The sequence below is a fragment of the Lepus europaeus genome, chromosome 3 (genome assembly GCF_033115175.1).
Source record: "Lepus europaeus isolate LE1 chromosome 3, mLepTim1.pri, whole genome shotgun sequence".
Classification (NCBI taxonomy): domain Eukaryota; kingdom Metazoa; phylum Chordata; class Mammalia; order Lagomorpha; family Leporidae; genus Lepus; species Lepus europaeus.
This window is the reverse complement of record NC_084829.1, coordinates 86804182-86820371: the sequence shown is the minus strand read 5'-3', so window position 1 is coordinate 86820371 and position 16190 is coordinate 86804182. Positions and strand designations below refer to the sequence as shown.

The 16190-nt window shown below is 41.7% G+C and overlaps 2 protein-coding genes across 4 annotated transcripts in view; both read right to left on the bottom strand.

Moving 5' to 3' along the window:
* The window catches only part of GJA10 (gap junction protein alpha 10), a 35677-nt gene extending 29775 nt beyond the window's left edge, over positions 1-5902 (bottom strand). The window contains exon 1 of the mRNA XM_062187612.1: positions 4478-5902. Coding sequence (XP_062043596.1) covers positions 4478-5902 — 1425 coding nt within the window. The remainder of the gene's footprint in view (positions 1-4477) is intronic.
* An 8377-nt stretch (positions 5903-14279) lies between these two features.
* Positions 14280-16190, bottom strand: part of CASP8AP2 (caspase 8 associated protein 2) — a 29804-nt gene continuing 27893 nt past the window's right edge. For 2 of the 3 annotated variants that reach the window (XM_062186510.1, XM_062186509.1), the window contains exon 11: positions 14280-16083. In XM_062186510.1, coding sequence (XP_062042494.1) covers positions 16023-16083 — 61 coding nt within the window. In that variant the 3' untranslated portion in view covers positions 14280-16022. The remainder of the gene's footprint in view (positions 16084-16190) is intronic. The other variant, XM_062186511.1, reaches the window with a different exon arrangement.

The following is a 16190-nucleotide window of genomic DNA, read 5'->3' as shown; positions in this document are numbered from 1 at the left end:
ATAGATGGCATGAAAAAAACTCTGCCATACAAAGACTATGCCAATAGAAAGAAAAGACAAGCAACAGATCAGGAGCAAACATTTGTAGAAGACATATCCAATGAAAGACCTTTATCCCCAAATTAAACAAAGAACTCTTAAAATTCAACAATAAGAAGACAAAGAACTCAATTCAAATCTGAGCAAATTATGAAAAGAGTCTCATCGAAGGAGATATACACATGGCAAGTAAGCATTTGAAAAGATGTTCATCACATTTTACTAGGAGATTGAGCTATGATTACACACTTACTAGAATGCTGAAAATTCAGGGCAAGACATTTAGCGTACTGGCCAGCATGCCACAGGTCACACTGGAGTTCCTGGATTCCATATCAAGCTCTGGGCCCTGACTCCAGCTTCCTCCTGATACAGACCCTAAGACACAGTGGTGACGGCTCATGTAACTGCATTCCTGCCACCCACACAGGCGACCTGGAGTGAGCTCCCAGCTCCAGCCTGGCCCAGTCCCCTGCCATTGTGGGCATTTGGGGAATGAACAAGCAATGAAAGCATTCTCCCTCTCCCTTCCTCCTCCCTTCCCTCTCTCTCACCCCTACCTCCAAATAAATAAATAACTTTAAAAAAAAAAAAAAAAGGAAATTCAACAGCCACTGTTGTGGCACAGCAGGTTAGGCCACCATGAGTGATGCCAGAATCCTATATCAGAGTGTCAGTTTGAGTCCTGACTGTTCCACTTCTAATCTACTCTCTACTAGTGCACCTAGGAAGGCAGCAGAAGGTGGCCCAAGTCCTTGGGCCCCTACCACCCATGTGGGACACCAGGATGCAGTTCCTGGCTTCAACTTGGTCCATCCCTGGCTGTTGCAGCCATTTGGGGAGTGAACCAGAGAATGGAATCTCTCTCTCTCTCTCTCTCTCTCTCTCTCTCTCTCTCAATCTCTCTCTCTCTCTCTGTCTCTCCGTCTCTCCCTCCCTCCCTCTGTCCTTCTTCCCTCTTCCTCTCCTCCTCCCTTTCTGTTATTCTGACTCTCAAACAAATAAATCTTAAAAAAAAAAAAAAACAGAATGGCTAAAATGTAAACCAGTTACAACAGCCAATGCTGGTGAGAATGCACAACAATAGGGATACTCACTGCTTGCTGGTGAGAATCATAAGTGGTACAGCCACTTGGGAAGACAGTTTGGCAGTTTCTTGCAGAACTAAACCTATTCTTACCATGTCACTCAGCAACCAAGTTCCTTGGTATTTGCTCAAAAGAACTGAAAATTACATCCACACAAAAACCTACATGTGGTTATTCTCTAGCAGCTTTATTCATCCTTGCCAAAACTTGGAGGCACTCAGCATGACCTTCAGCAGGTGAATTGGTAAATGAGCTGCAGTATATCCAGATGATTAAATATGATTCATTGGTGAAAATAAATGAGCTGTGAAGCCATGGAAAGACATGGATAAAACTTAAATGCACACAACTAAGTGAAATGAGCCAATTTGAAAAGACTTCATATCATAAGACTTTAACTGTATGACCAATCCTGGAAGAGGTAAAACCTAGAGACAGTGAAATATCAGGGCTTTCCAGGGGTGGGGGTAGAGGGAGAGATGAATAGGTATAGTGCAGATGGGTTTTAGGGCAGTGAAACTATTCCCTTTTTAAAAAAACATATATTTGTTTTGAAAGGGGGGAGAAATAAGTGAAAGACAAAGGAAAAGAGAGAGAGAGAGAGAGAGAGAGAGAGTTAGTTCCATATGCTTGTTTATTCCCCAAATGGCTACAACAGCAAGGGATGGTCTCCCATGTGAGTAGCAGGGCTCAAGCACATGCTTTTCCATGTATATTAGCAGGAAGCTGGATCAGAAACAGAGCAGCTGGGAATCAAACTGGCACTCTGATATGAGATACTGGGGTTTTAAGCAACAGCTTAACCCACTGTGCCATATGTCACTTCCCATCTCCGTGACACTATTCTGTATAATAGTATAATGGTGGATGCATGTCATATATTTGTCAAAACCCAAAAAACACCCAAACTGAACCGCAGTGCAAACCATGGACTGTTAGAGATAAGGATGTGTCAGTGTAGGTTAATCAGCTGTAAAAAATGCTCTACTCTGATGTGAGATGTTCATAGTGGGGGATAGTGAGGGAGCTTTGTGCATGTGTAGAGATGGGGTATATGAGAATTCCCTACTTTCTATTCAGTTTTGTTGTGAAGCTACAACTACTCTAAAAGAGAAAGTTTGTTAATTAAAAAAAAAAAAAAACTGATACTCCAACATGCCTGATTAGACTTTCGTGTCCTATATTTATAAGAAGGTTAGTGGTACATTTCCCCCATGAAAATTATTTTTGGTTCTTATTTATACATATGAATATAATAAATCTCTACAGGAAAAAAGAAGGCAAGCCCATCAACTTTATCGTCTTTTTTCCAAACTGAGGTTGGTTGGCTTCTCTAAAAAGATAAGATGAAAGATTCAGAAAATCTGTCTCAACTCAACACTGCTCTCTCTCCTTCAATTCTCTACCAATCCAGAGGCTTCTTTCACATGGAAGGAGGTACAAGAAGAGAAAAATGTTGAGGGGCTAGCACTGTGGCATAGCAGATAAAACCAACACCTACAGTGCCAGCATCCCATATGGGCGCCGGTTCGTGTCCCGGCTGTTCCACGTCTGATCCAGCTCTCTGCTATGGCCTGGGAAAGCAGTAGTCCTTGGGCCACTGCACCCACGTGGGAGACCCGGAGGAAGTTCCTGGCTCCTGGCTTCAGCACAGCTCCAGCCGTTGCGGCCAAGTGGGATGTGAACAAGCAGATGGAAGACACCTCTCTCTCTCTCTCTCTGCCTCTCCTTCTCTCTCTGTGTAACTCTGACTTTCAAATAAGTAAATGAATCTTTTAAAAAAAAAAAAAGAAAAATGTTAAACGTCGCCTTGCTTACTTCACAAATGTAGATAGGAAGCAGTAGTCACTAACAAAGTTACTCTAAAATCGTGGTTTTCAACCCTGACTGCACATTGCCAATTATCACCATAGGAGTTTAAAGTTTTTTTATGCCTGCATCCCAACCACAGAGATTTTTGTTTAATTGGGAATGGATTTGTCCTGGGCATGAAGACTTTTTTTAAGTGTCCAGATGATTCTGAAGTGTGGCCTGCATGGGGAATGCTACTGTAGTGTGGTATAGAGTTTAAAGCACTCATCCACTGACCCTGCATTGTAGTTTCCTAGGTAGATGGCTGATCAGAGAAGAAATGAGTATGGGTGGGATAGGATTCTACTCAAAATAAGGCCTTGGTGCAGTAATAACAGTGTCTGTAAACCCATGGGAGATAGGAAGCTGCGGAATAGAGATTCAATCATTATTAACCCAAAGAATGAAACAAAGGAAGAAACAAGTGTGTGAGCACAACTGGGAAGTTCTCCCATCGGATATAGGGTTTTCTTTTTAATGGAAAACAGCTGTCAGGAGTGAGTAGAACGCTGAGCAGACACCTTGTGCATCCTTTGTTCCAGAACTGAGAAGAATCCACAGCAAATATCCATTATGTTTTACAATGACCACAGAACATTTCTCTCACAGTGGCTTTTCAGGGGACAAAATTAAAATCAATACAATATTGATTTTTAGTCTTTGTGAAATACATCAGCAAATATTTGTAAATGATTTTTAAATGCCAGAGGTGTTAAAGCAATGGAGTACACCGTCCTGCCTGAGTGAGATGATGGCAATCTAAGATTACAAATATCCTTCTTCTGATCCTTTTTCCACAATGTGGAAGAAAGAGCTTTCTGGAGTGGCTCATTGATTTAGTTTCTTGTCTGCTTTGCATTCTCCACTGGTTCTCCACTACCTTCCTACAAGGCACCCACACCCACTTCTCTAGCCTTCCCTCTCTCCACAGCCCTCCTCCACTACCCTCCTATGATTCCAGCCACCCTCAGTTTCCCAGAAGGCCCACATCTCTCAGTCTTTTACCAGGATAGCCTTCTTCCATATATCCAGCCCTCCCCATTCTGGAAAAACTAACCACATCACCCAAGATTCAGTTCAAAATAACTTCCACTCTACAGCTTTTCCTGGCCAATCCTACAGAACTGACCACTCTCTCCTTAGCTCACCTATTCCCACTAATACAGCACCTTACACTTGATTACCTGTGTAATTTTCCCATCTGGACTCTGAGTCCTCTGATGTAAGAGACTGTATTGTATGCACTTATACACCAGTACTTATAGGAGATATTGGTATAACCTAAATTTTCTACAGCTTTCATTTTCTTGATTGAATGTAACTGAACATGCTGAATGAATGAAGTTAGCTCACTATGAACTAATCTCCTTTCTGCCCACTTCTCTTCACACACACACACACACACACACACAGCAGGAAGGAGGAAAGGGAGAGAGGCAGCCCGAGTGGAACACCTCTTGTGATGGTCCATAATCAGCAGGGCTGGTGTCTTTACTTACCATTGATGTTCTCTGCCCAGTGATGGAGGGCGCAGGTGAGGGACTGTTTTCCTGGTGCTGAAAATCCAAACGGGAGCTATTCTGGGAACTTGAGCTTCCCAAGTCGCTCTGCAGCTGTGCCTTTTCAGACAACAGTCTGGACAAAAAGCTGGCCTTGCGACTACCCGGGCGTGATTTGTCTACCCAGCCCCCGCTCTCTCTCACACTGCTATCACTGTGTAGATCTGTGAGAGGCTCGCCCAAGGGTTCTAGGTCCTGGGACTGCTTCCAGGTTCCCACCGCATAGGCTGGACAGTGTCTAGAGGTGGTTGTTGTACCTGGCCAAGACTGGATAGTTGTATTCTGTACAGCAAAGGAAGACTGGTCTGGTTGCTGTCCCGAGTGCTGAATTCTGGTGCTGGCATCCTGCGGACATGGACTGTGGACGTGGAGCTGTCCACTGTGCTGATCCTTCTCAGCCCACTCTTTTTTGCTAAAAGAAGAATCTGCCTCAGGTTGCCTAGGCTGTGGGATTTGCCACATAGTTTTAGACTTTGGCACGTTGATTCGAATTCCTTGCTGCTGATTGTTAGCTTGAAGTAGAGAGATTCTGTCGGGCAAAGATGAGCAAATCATACACTGCTGGGCCGCTGAATATTTCCTCAACTGGAATGGAGGGCCCCTTTCATTCTCAAAGCCCTCATTGCTGGATTTCTCATAAAGTGCCTTCATGATTTTCCTGACACCTAGATGAAATATTTCCAGTACATTGAGTAACAAGGAGATGGCTGCAATGCTCTGCATAAAGAGCATGAAAATAGTCTTCTCTGTGGGCCTGGATACAAAGCAGTCCACTGCATTGGGACAAGGAGGTTGAGTGCATTTGTAAAGGGGATACATTTGAAACCCATAGAGAACATATTGGCCTATCATGAAGCCCACTTCCAATACAGATCTGGTCAAGATGTGTAAGACATAAGTGCGCAGTAGACATCCTTTCAGAGGGACTTTATGGATCCTCTTCTGCTCTTCTAACCTCCTCAGTTCCCTATCTATCCTCTGCTGGTCCTCCAAGTCAAGTTCTGGATTCTCCATCTGGGCTCTTAGGTACGACTTTTTCCTCTGCCTCTCTTTCTCAAAGTCCCTGAGTCTATAAAGTGCATGGCCCATGTATACCAGTGAAGGAGAAGACACAAAGATGATCTGTAATACCCAGAACCTGATCAAAGAGATCGGGAAAGCATCATCATAACAGATATTGTTGCAACCTGGCTGCTGTGTGTTGCAGGTAAATGCTGATTGTTCATCATCCCAGACATCCTCAGCAGCCACACCAAGGACCAGCATTCGAAAGATGAAGAGGATAGTCAGCCAGATTTTCCCCACTATGGTTGAGTGGTAGTGAACTTCCTCTAGAATGCCACCCAATAGGTTCCAATCCCCCATGATGAGAGACAACGTCTGAAATATACAGAAAACACTGAGGTTAATAACACTTACGGATATAGTATAGAATGCAGAATGACATAAGTTCATAAGTACTGTAGCTTCTTTTTTCTTTTTTTCCCAATATATTATTTTTATTAGGTAGAGTTACAGTGAGAGAGACAGAGAGAAAGGTCTTCCTTCCAATGCTTAACTCCCTAAATGGATGCTACAGCTGGCACTGCACCAATCTGAAGCCAGGAGCCAGGTGCTTCCTCCTGGTCTCCCATGCGGGTGCAGGGGCCCAAGCACTTGGGTCATTCTCCATTGCCCTCCCAGGTCACAGCAGAGAGCTAGACTGGAAGAGGAGCAACCAGGACTAGAACCCAGTGCCCATATGGGATGCTGGTGCCGCAGGCGGAGGATTAGCCATGTGAGCCACGGCACCAGCCCCTTCTTTTGTTTGTTTGTTTGTTTGTTTTAAGATTTTATTTATTTATTTGAAAATCAGAGTTACACAGGGAGAGGAGAGGCGGGGCGGGGGGGGGGGGTCCTTCCATCCTCTGGTTCACTCCCCAGCTGGCCACAACAATTGGAGCTGCACAAATCCAAAGCCAGGAGCCAGGAGATTCTTCCAGGTCTCCCATGAAGGTGCAGGGACCCAAGGACTTGGGCCATCTTCCACTGCCATCCCAGGCCATAGCAGAGATCTGGATCAGAAGTGGAGCAGCCTGGTCTCAAACTGGCGCCCATATGGGATGCTGGCACTTCGGGCCAGGGGGTTAACCTGCTGCGCCACAGTGCCAGCCCCTGTAGCTTCTTTTTCATGTCAGCAAAGTATTGAGTTTTGCTAGCCTTAATATTTATCATTTGTGCTTGATGACATTGGATGCTTCCAAGGAATATCCGGGTTGTTTATTTTTTAAAAGAAACACCAGAAATCCCCCACATGTGACCCAGTTTACATCCTATCATCTTCTACTATCACACACAGCAGTCTGTCATCCTAGTATATTTCTGGCCTCTATATTTGTACAATGCATTCCCATTCTAAAAGTTTGCTCATCTTTCTAATCATATGAGATGCCCCCACTTAACACATTTCCTTAGGAAGTCTTCCCCAAACATCCCATGTCAGATTTTTACCTTTCTTAAATTAATGCAATCACTCATACATATGTTAAAGTTTTAAATAAAATTGAAAAAGTGCCAGATAACTCATAATTTGGAAGACATTAATGAAACTTTTATATTTACTCTATATAAATTGATCACTAAGGAGTCCCACTAACATATAAAAGAGACCAAGACCAAAAAGCCAAAAATGAGCAGCAACCAAAAAATACAAACAAAAAAAGTGAAATCCTTAGATTTCCCCCTATTTATTTCCAAATACAAAAATAAATTCCAGGGCCTGGTGCCATGGCACAGTAGGTTAACCCTCTGCCTGCGGCGCTGGCATCCCATATGGGCGCCAGTTCTAGTCCCAGCTGCTCCAATTCCAATCCAGCTCTCTGCTATGGCCTGGGATAGCAGTAGAAGATGGCCCAAGTCCTGTGTGTGTGTGTTTGTGTCCCTCTCTATCTCTGTAACTCAAAAAATAAATCCTTCTTTAAAAAAGTTTTGCTGACAAAAATATTTGAAATCCTGCAGTTTTCCATTTTCCAAGAACTTTTTGAAGGGCCCTTGTAATATGAGATGTAGGTACATATGTATGTGACTATATGAGCACAATGAAAAAATGCAGGGCACACACTAGGAAGTTAATATAGGCTACCTGAGGTCTGTGGCAGTTGAGAAGGGTTGAGAAAAAATTTGAAGGGAAAAGGAAGGAAAAAGGGAAAGGAAGTCTAATAAATATGCTTTATTTGTATCTGTTGTATACACATATGTAAATTTTACCTGTATGTGCATATATATGTAAAAATAGATTTCTTAATAAAATTGAAAAAGTGGTAGATACCACTCATAAGTTGAAAGAGGCCTTAGTGAAATTATATGAATTGTTTGAAATTCAAAAATTAAGAATGTTTCATATATTATTTGCAGGTTAAAACAATTAGGTTTTAAAATTTTGGTCATACTTTATGAACTGAGGCAATAATTTACTAAGTTCCATCTTAAAGAGTTAAGACCTTTTCTCATAATTTTCTTCTAAATATTTCTGATCATTCTTTATTTAAAAGACGTTCCTTTAGCCCTTCAAAAGTTCTGGAGCTTCTATTTTATATAAAAACCCAGAGGAGGAAAACCTAACTCATTTCAATTAACGTATTCTCTATTTGGCAATCCTAAACTAAATTATGCTTCTTTTTGCCACTATTGCTTTAAAACATGGAAGTGATCATTTTACAACAGAAAGTAAAGAAAAACTGGGTCTATATGAAAAGCAGAAATACAGTCTTACATATTTGCATGCAAGAGCAGGGTCCTTGAGACAAGCAATCCAAAGTTTTGCTAAAATTACTTTCTACCATTATATGACTTCAAGTCCTAGAAACACTCTTATATTTTCTTTTATTATCAAATACTAATTTAGCATCTCCCAGGTAGAAGGCTGGTGCTCCTTTCCTGCATTTCAGTTCAGATCTTTCTGCCCTCACAGGGATTTCCCGTAAGTTTCTCATCAGAGAGTCCACATATTTACCGCTTACCTTCTAGAAGAACCAAACAAGTTCACAGCTGGACTCGCATGGACCATGTGTGGCAAGTAGTGCAACAACCGCTGCTGGTTGTGGATATAAAGGCTTTGGTCAGCTGGCTGTGGTGCCCTAACCCAGAATAAGAATAGTATTTTTGATCAATGCTGTCTAACACAGTCCTCCCCCAAGGTTCAAAATGTTCTTTGGTGCTCTGCAATTTTTATATTTCTTTTCTGACACCAAGTTGGGGTCCCTCCTGTCTATCATATTTGGAAGTGAAAAGTGAAACAAATGAGGATTCCCTTTTTTCATTAGCGAATGATTACGGTGACTTGAGTCGGAATACTTTTCTTTCAGTCCATTGATTGCCCTAGGATTGCCCTAGGATTGCTTGCAGATCAATGAGTCATGCCTGATGCTATAAATAGCTGCCTGGAGTGAGTCTGGTCTCATCAAACGTGAACAAATATTAATGGCATGACATAAAAAAAAGAACCCAAGGTGTTCTTGAAAAAAATGCCATGCTCAAAGAAGAAATGTCTCAAAAAGAGAATAAGCATTTTTAGACCACTGAGGCGGCTGCTGTGCCTCTCTGTAGAATTACGTGTCCTAGTGATAATCTGTTAGGCTGACATACAGCTGAAGAAAAAAATTTAATAGAGAATCTGAAATCCAATAATAGCCTTAGAAACTGGGTCTAGGGGCCAGCACTGTGCACAAAGGGTTAAACCAACATCTGCAGTGCTGGCATCCCATGCAGGCGATGGTTCCAGACCCAGCTGCTCCACTTCCGATCCAGCTCTCTGCTATGGCCTGGAAAAGCAGCAGAGGATGGCCCAAGTCCTTGGGCCCCTGCACCCACGTGGGAGACCAGGAGGAAATTCTTGGCTCCTGACTTTGGCCTGGCTCAGCCCTGGCCATTGCGGCCATTTGGTGTGTAAACCAGCAGGTGAAAGATCTCTTTCTCTCTCCTTCTAACTCTGCCTTTCAAATAAGTAAATAAAATCTTTAAAAAGAAAAGAAACAAAAGTGGGTCTGATTGTTGTAGAGAAAATACAAATTCCAGAAAGGCCAAATGACTCTACCTGATGTAGATAGAGTTCTAATTTCCTCTCTATTGTAGCACCAACTGGTCACATCCCAAGTATATAAAGTTACTGCACTTTTAGAGGAGCTGAGAGCAAAAGTGTCACTAGAATCCAAAGACGGCTTCAAATCACAGCTCCTGGGCACATTTCTAAGCCTGCTCATTTCCACAAAAAATGTAGAAGTACATAAACTCATAGTTCATAAGTATCATCTATTCTATTTTTAGACACTCATTTTCTCATTTTGTTTTTAAAGATTACTTATTTATTTGAAAAGTTATAGAGAAAAGGAAAAACAAAGACAGAGATCCTCCATCCGCTGGTTTACTCCCCAGATGTCAAGTGACCAGGGCTGGACCAGGCTGAAGCCAGGAGCCAGGAGCTTCAGCCAGGTCTTTTTTTTTTTTTTTTTTTTTTTAAGAGTTATTTATTTATTAGAGAAGCAGAGGTAGAGAGAGAAAGAAGTTTTCCAACCACTGGTTCACTCCCCAATTGGCCGCAATGGCCAGAGCTGGGCTGATCTGAAGCCAGGAGTCAGAAGCTTCTTCCAGGTCTCCCATGTGGGTGCAGGGGCCCAAGGACTACTGGAGGGGAGGGGAGTAGAAGGGAGGGGAAACACAGAAGGTACACAGGAAGTGGCAGGGTCAGTTGGCCACCCCTTGAAATACCTGCATCCCATATTGGCAGTCTGACACACTAGCCTCAAGTACAAATTATCAAAATTAACTAAATTATTTTTCATGTGCATTTGAATGGTACTGGGTACAATGTCCAAGAACTCCTTTGATATTTAATTATAAAACTCACCAGCACAGTAATGATTTAATGCAAGTTATATTCAAAACATTAAAATCATAATTTATGCAAGGAATAACTACTAAAATTGTCTCAAAGGCAGGTAGCTGGGTGACTGAGGAGGTTGGGTGAATTTTACAAGTATCTTCTATGTATTCCCTACTAAAGAAAATAAATGTTTAGGCTGGTGCCGTGGCTCACTTGGTTAATTCTCCACCTGCAGCGCCGGCACCCGGGGTTCTAGTCCCAGTTGGGGCGCCGGGTACTAGTCCCAGTTGCTCCTCTTCCAGTCTAGTTCTCTGCTATGGCCTGGGAGGGCAGTGGAGGATGGCCCAAGTGCTTGGGTCCCTGCACCCACATGGGAGACCGGGAGGAAGCACTTGGCTCCTGGCCTTGGACCGGCATAGCACCAGCTGTAGTGGCCATTAGGGGAGTGAACCAATGGAAGGAAGACCTTTCTCTGTCTCTCACTGTCTATAACTCTGTCTCTCTCTCACTGTCTAACTCTGCCTGGCAAAAAATTTTAAAAAATTTAAAAAAAGAAAATAAATGTTTAAACCAGAAAATAAATACAATTATGTATCTGATTCTTTCAATTTTAAATTTATTTTTAAAAATATTTATTCATTTGAAAGGCAGCGTTAAGAGGAGACAGAAAAAGAGACCTATCCACTGGTTCATTCTCCCAAATGGCTACAACAGCCAAGACTAGACCAGGTTGAAGCCAGGAGCCAGGAGCTTTATCCAGGCCGCCCATGTGGGTAGCTGAGCCAGGCTGCAGCCAAGAGCACGGGACTCTATCCAGATCCGTGTGGGTGGCGGGGACCCAAGGACTTGGGCCATCACCTGCTGCTTCCTAGTGTGAGCATCAGCATGAAGCTGGAACTGGAAGTAGCAGTAAGACTCAATCCCAGACAATCAGATACAGAATAAAGGCGCGACAAGCGGTGTTTTAACCACTGAACCAAACGCCAGCCCCATATCTTTTTTAAATCTGCAGACGAATCAATCTGATCGCTTTTTATTTTATTTGAGAGGCAAAGAAGCAGAGAGCACATTCCCATCTGCTGAGACGGAGCACTCCCATCCACTGGTTCACTTCCTAAATGATAAAACAGATAAAAACATTCTAGATGAAGCCAGCCAGGAGTGGTGGGCCCAAGATTTACCAACTATACGTCCTACTTTCTCTAAAACAAAACTCAACTGAGGACCTGTCTGAAATCTTGTTCCAGAACAATGCCTGTTCTTAGAAGGGAAAGAACGTAGAAATTGTGAACTGACCAAGGACACACCAGGAAAACATTTAAGTAGCAATCAAAGGTGAAGTTTAATTGATGGCACAACATTTTTTTTTTCTTGAGATTTATTCATTTTTTTTGAAAATCAGAGTTACAAACAGAAGAGAGACGGAGGTCTTTCATCCACTGGTCCACCCCTCAGATGGCCACAACAGCCATGGCTGGGCCAGGCCAAAGCCAGGAGCAAGGAGCTTCAACTAGGTCTCCCACATGGGTGGAGGGGCCCAAGCTCTTGGGCCATCCTCCACTGCCTTCAAGGGCCACAGCAGCGAGCTGGACTGGAATAGGAACAATCGGGACTAGAACCTGGCACCTCACTTGTTGTATACATGTAATCTCCTCACTGTCATGTTGGGACTTAATTCTATCACCTTCCTTCTTAACTTTGAACTTGTCTTGCTTTCTACACTTTTTTCTCCTAAACTTAAATTTTAAAATTATCTAGCTAGTACGGCTGGCATCGTGATACAGAAGGCATCCCAAATGAGAGGAGGTTTGAGACCCGGCTGTTCCACTCCTGTTCCACCTCCCTGCTAATTGCTTGGGAATGCACAAGATGGCCCAAGTACCTGGACCCCTGTCACCCATGAGGGTGAATCAGATAGGAGCTTCAGGCTCCTGGCTTCAGCTTGGCCCTGCCCTGGTTGTTGTGGCCTTATGGGAAGTGAACCCGTAGATGGAAGACTTCTGTCTGTTTCGCCCTCTCTTCCAAGTAAATAAGAAATAAATCTTAAAAAAAAAAAAAATTTCTACTTAGTAATGTTGGAACAATTAAGAACCAGTTCTCCCAAGGAAAATAACCTGAAAAGGTTGGGGGTAAAACCTGACAAGGCAATGGGGAATTTGAGCCAAAATCCACAAAAAAGAAGTCAGCCAAGAAAGGTGGACCCAACATTTAGTGCTACTTAAGACTTTCAAAGGATGGATGTGTATTCTCTAGGGTAAACAGACAACAATAAGTTAATGGAGGGAAATACTGAGTTAAAAAGAATTCAAAACAAGTTAACGAAGAGAATGAAAGAAAAAATAAAAACATCCAGAGCAAATAGCACATAAAAAGGAAACAAATGCAAGATTTAACCCCTTTCCAGAAAAAATAACACCTCATCCTTGGTACAACCACTGAGAGTGATGCCTCTATTAAACAAAGACTTAAAAGTTGCAGGGCAGGATAACCTATCTCAGCTCTGGTGCAAAAAGGGAAAAGATCTTAGAAAATGTTACCTTACTCAAGTGTTGACTCCAATTGCAGTAACTGTTCCAGATATGGCTTTCTGGTTTGGTTTTGTTTTTAAAAGAGTGATGCTGGCCGGCGAATCCTCCGCCTTGCGGCACCCGCACACTGGGTTCTAGTCCCGGTTGGGGCATCGGATTCTATCCCAGTTGCCCCTCTTCCAGGCCAGCTCTCTGCTATGGCCCAGGAAGGCAGTGGAGGATGGCCCAAGTGCTTGGGCCCTGCACCCGCATGGGAGACCAGGAGAAGCACCTGGCTCCTGGCTTCGGATCAGCGAGATGCGCCGGCCGCAGTGGCCATTGGAGGGTGAACCAACGACAAAAAGGAAGACCTTTCTCTCTGTCTCTCTCTCTATCCACTCTGCCTATAAAAAAAAAAAAAAGAAAAAAAGAAAAAAAGAAAAAATTTGAAAGGCAGAGGGACAAAGATTCCCCTATCTGCTGGTTCACTTCCCAAATGCCTGCAACAGTCAGAGCTGGTCCAGGCCAAAGCCAGGAGCCAGGAATTCAATCTGGGTCTCCCACGTGAGTGGCAGGGACCCAATCATCTGAGCCATCACTGGCTGCCTCCATCAGTGTGTATCAGCAGCAAGATGGAACTGGAAGTGGAGCTGGGACTCAAACTCAGGCACTCTGATATGGGATGCAATGTCTTAACCACTGTGCCAAATGCTTACCCCCTTCCCTTTTAAAAACAAAATCTCCCCCTAAACACATCTTACCAAAGTATCTGACTAGTAGTATTCCCCTAGCTTTTATATTATCCCCTAGACTTATTTTCTGCAAATTTTCCCCAAAAATTCTTAATGTTTTTATTAAGCCCTCAATATTTGACATTTAAATAAATGTAAGTTTTTTAAGTCCAGACCTTTAAAAATATTATATTGTTTTCCAAAAGCTAGTATTGTACTTGAGAAGACTGGAATTAATCTGATTCTTGGTCCTTTATACATTTTTGGGAAAAAAGAAAAGTTATTTGAAAGAGAAAGACAGAGATCTCCATCTGCTTATTCACTCCCCAAATGTCCACAACACCCAGGACTAGGCCAGGCCGTAAGAAGAAGATCAGAACAAAATTTGGGTCTCTCACACAGGTGGGAGGGACTCAAGTCTAAACACATTAAAAGAAATATTCTAGGCTCTCAGTTCTTCACTGAGATGCTTACCTGGCCTGTCAAGTATACTTTCTTCATTATTTGTCATTAAATTTTGCTTCAATATTAGGAAAAAAAAGAAACATTCTAATTGAAATAGAACTTTACATGGTTTTATTATACATTACCTTTATCGAAAACAAACTTTATACAAAAAGTTTTATACAGATAAAAAAATCCTTGGCCAAGCAAAACCATTTATGTGTGTGCATATACACAAATACATACACATACAAAGTATTTTACATCATTATAATTATACATATTTACAAATATACTATTTAAATTATTTACAGTTTACCAAAATAAGCAGAGGTAATTATAAAAGCAAATAAAAATGGGTGAAAACTTAAACCAGTCCTTAGTTTAAAAGGCTACAAAACTATTATAGAAAATCACAAAAGAAAGTCACTTCTTTGAAATATCAAAACTAAATTTTCAATTCTACATCACTGTTGCTTTCATTTTGATAAGATGTAACATGTTTAAAAATAAATATTTTGACCACTAACAGGTGAGCGAATCAGACAGATGACTAGAATAAGCTGAATATGCTGACCTGCGATTACAGTCAGTAATCAATAACAAATGTTGACAATCACCTACTAGTCAAAATGTAATAAAACCTCCCTCCTGTTCCCCATTTAAAACATGAGGAATTTGAAGCTTCTGTGTAGTATGCAATATCAATTAAGACTCCAAGGAATTCAGCAACTTATCTGTAATATAAGAAAATGCTGAAGTTATGATTCTATTCTTCTGATATGACCATAATGATAGTGTTACCTTTTAAATAAGCTCTACTTATACAATACTGATTTTACAGAACCAGCTTTTGTGAAAACTATCATTCTGATTTGGACGAATTAAACTATAGTACATGGGGAAAAAAATCTGGTAAGGGTCAAGCTAGGAATGAAACACTCCAGTACATATCCTATCATACAAGCAAATAAAATCCCAAATATTAAATTAATTGAAAAGTTTTAAATTTGTAAAGTTAATGATTAGATTTACAATGCAGTTTGGAGATTTCCAGCATACTTCCAGATACAAGTTACCTCTTTCATGAATTTAAATTCTCAGAAGAGAAGGCAAATCATATTTTAAGATAACATTAATGTAAAACCAAAATTAACACTCAGTTGAATTTGTTAAAGGCAGCAAAAATCTTAAAACACAGTGATTCTGAAAAATATCTAAGCCACTTTAAAGTTCTTTTAGAATAAGCCTGTCCAAATTCCTCATTATTCAATTTTCATTTTGAATTACATGAGCGTATTTAAAATGTCCATGGAATACAGAATTTTAAGTTTATTTTGAGGAGCCGATGTGGCACAGTGGGTTAAGCCACTGCTTTCAATCTCATAGCAAAATGCCAATTTGAGTCCCAGCTACTCCATTTTCAATCCAGCTTCCTGCTAATGCACAGGAAGTTTCCACAGTTCAAAAACTTGCACCCCTGCTACCCCTGTGGGAGACCCAGATGAAACTTAGTTCTTGTTTTTTGGCATCAGTGTGCCCTGCCCTAGCTGCTGGGTTCATTGGAAGATCTCTCTCCTTTTGTCGGTGCCTCTCTCATTTGCTCTATCTTCCAAATAAATAAATCTTTTTAAAAAAAGTTTATTTTGGTGCAAAAAAAGTGAAATAAAAATGCAGTTTTTTCACAATATGCATTTCTATAAGTTTTTTTAAGAAAGCTCATATATGTGGATTTCAAATTTTTGAGTGCCAAAATAAACTTTTAATTCCATTTCCATGAACTTTTTGAAGTACTCCCATATAAACAAAATTGGACTTTATTTACCATAAACTACTAAACATCTTTTGAAGTTCTCATTAACAAGGCAGATGCTTTAAGAGATGTGGCAGGGCCGGCGCTGTGACATAGTGGGTGGTCAAGCCGCCGCCCACAGCACTGGCTTCCCCTAGAGGCCCCGATTCAAGTCCTGGATGCTCCACTTCTGATCCAGCTCCCTGCTAATGCACCTGGAAAGGCAGCAGAGGAAAGCTCAATTACTTGGGCCCTTGCATCCACATGGGAGACCTGGAAGAAGCTCTTGGCTTTGGTCTAGCCCAGCTCTGGCTACTGCAGC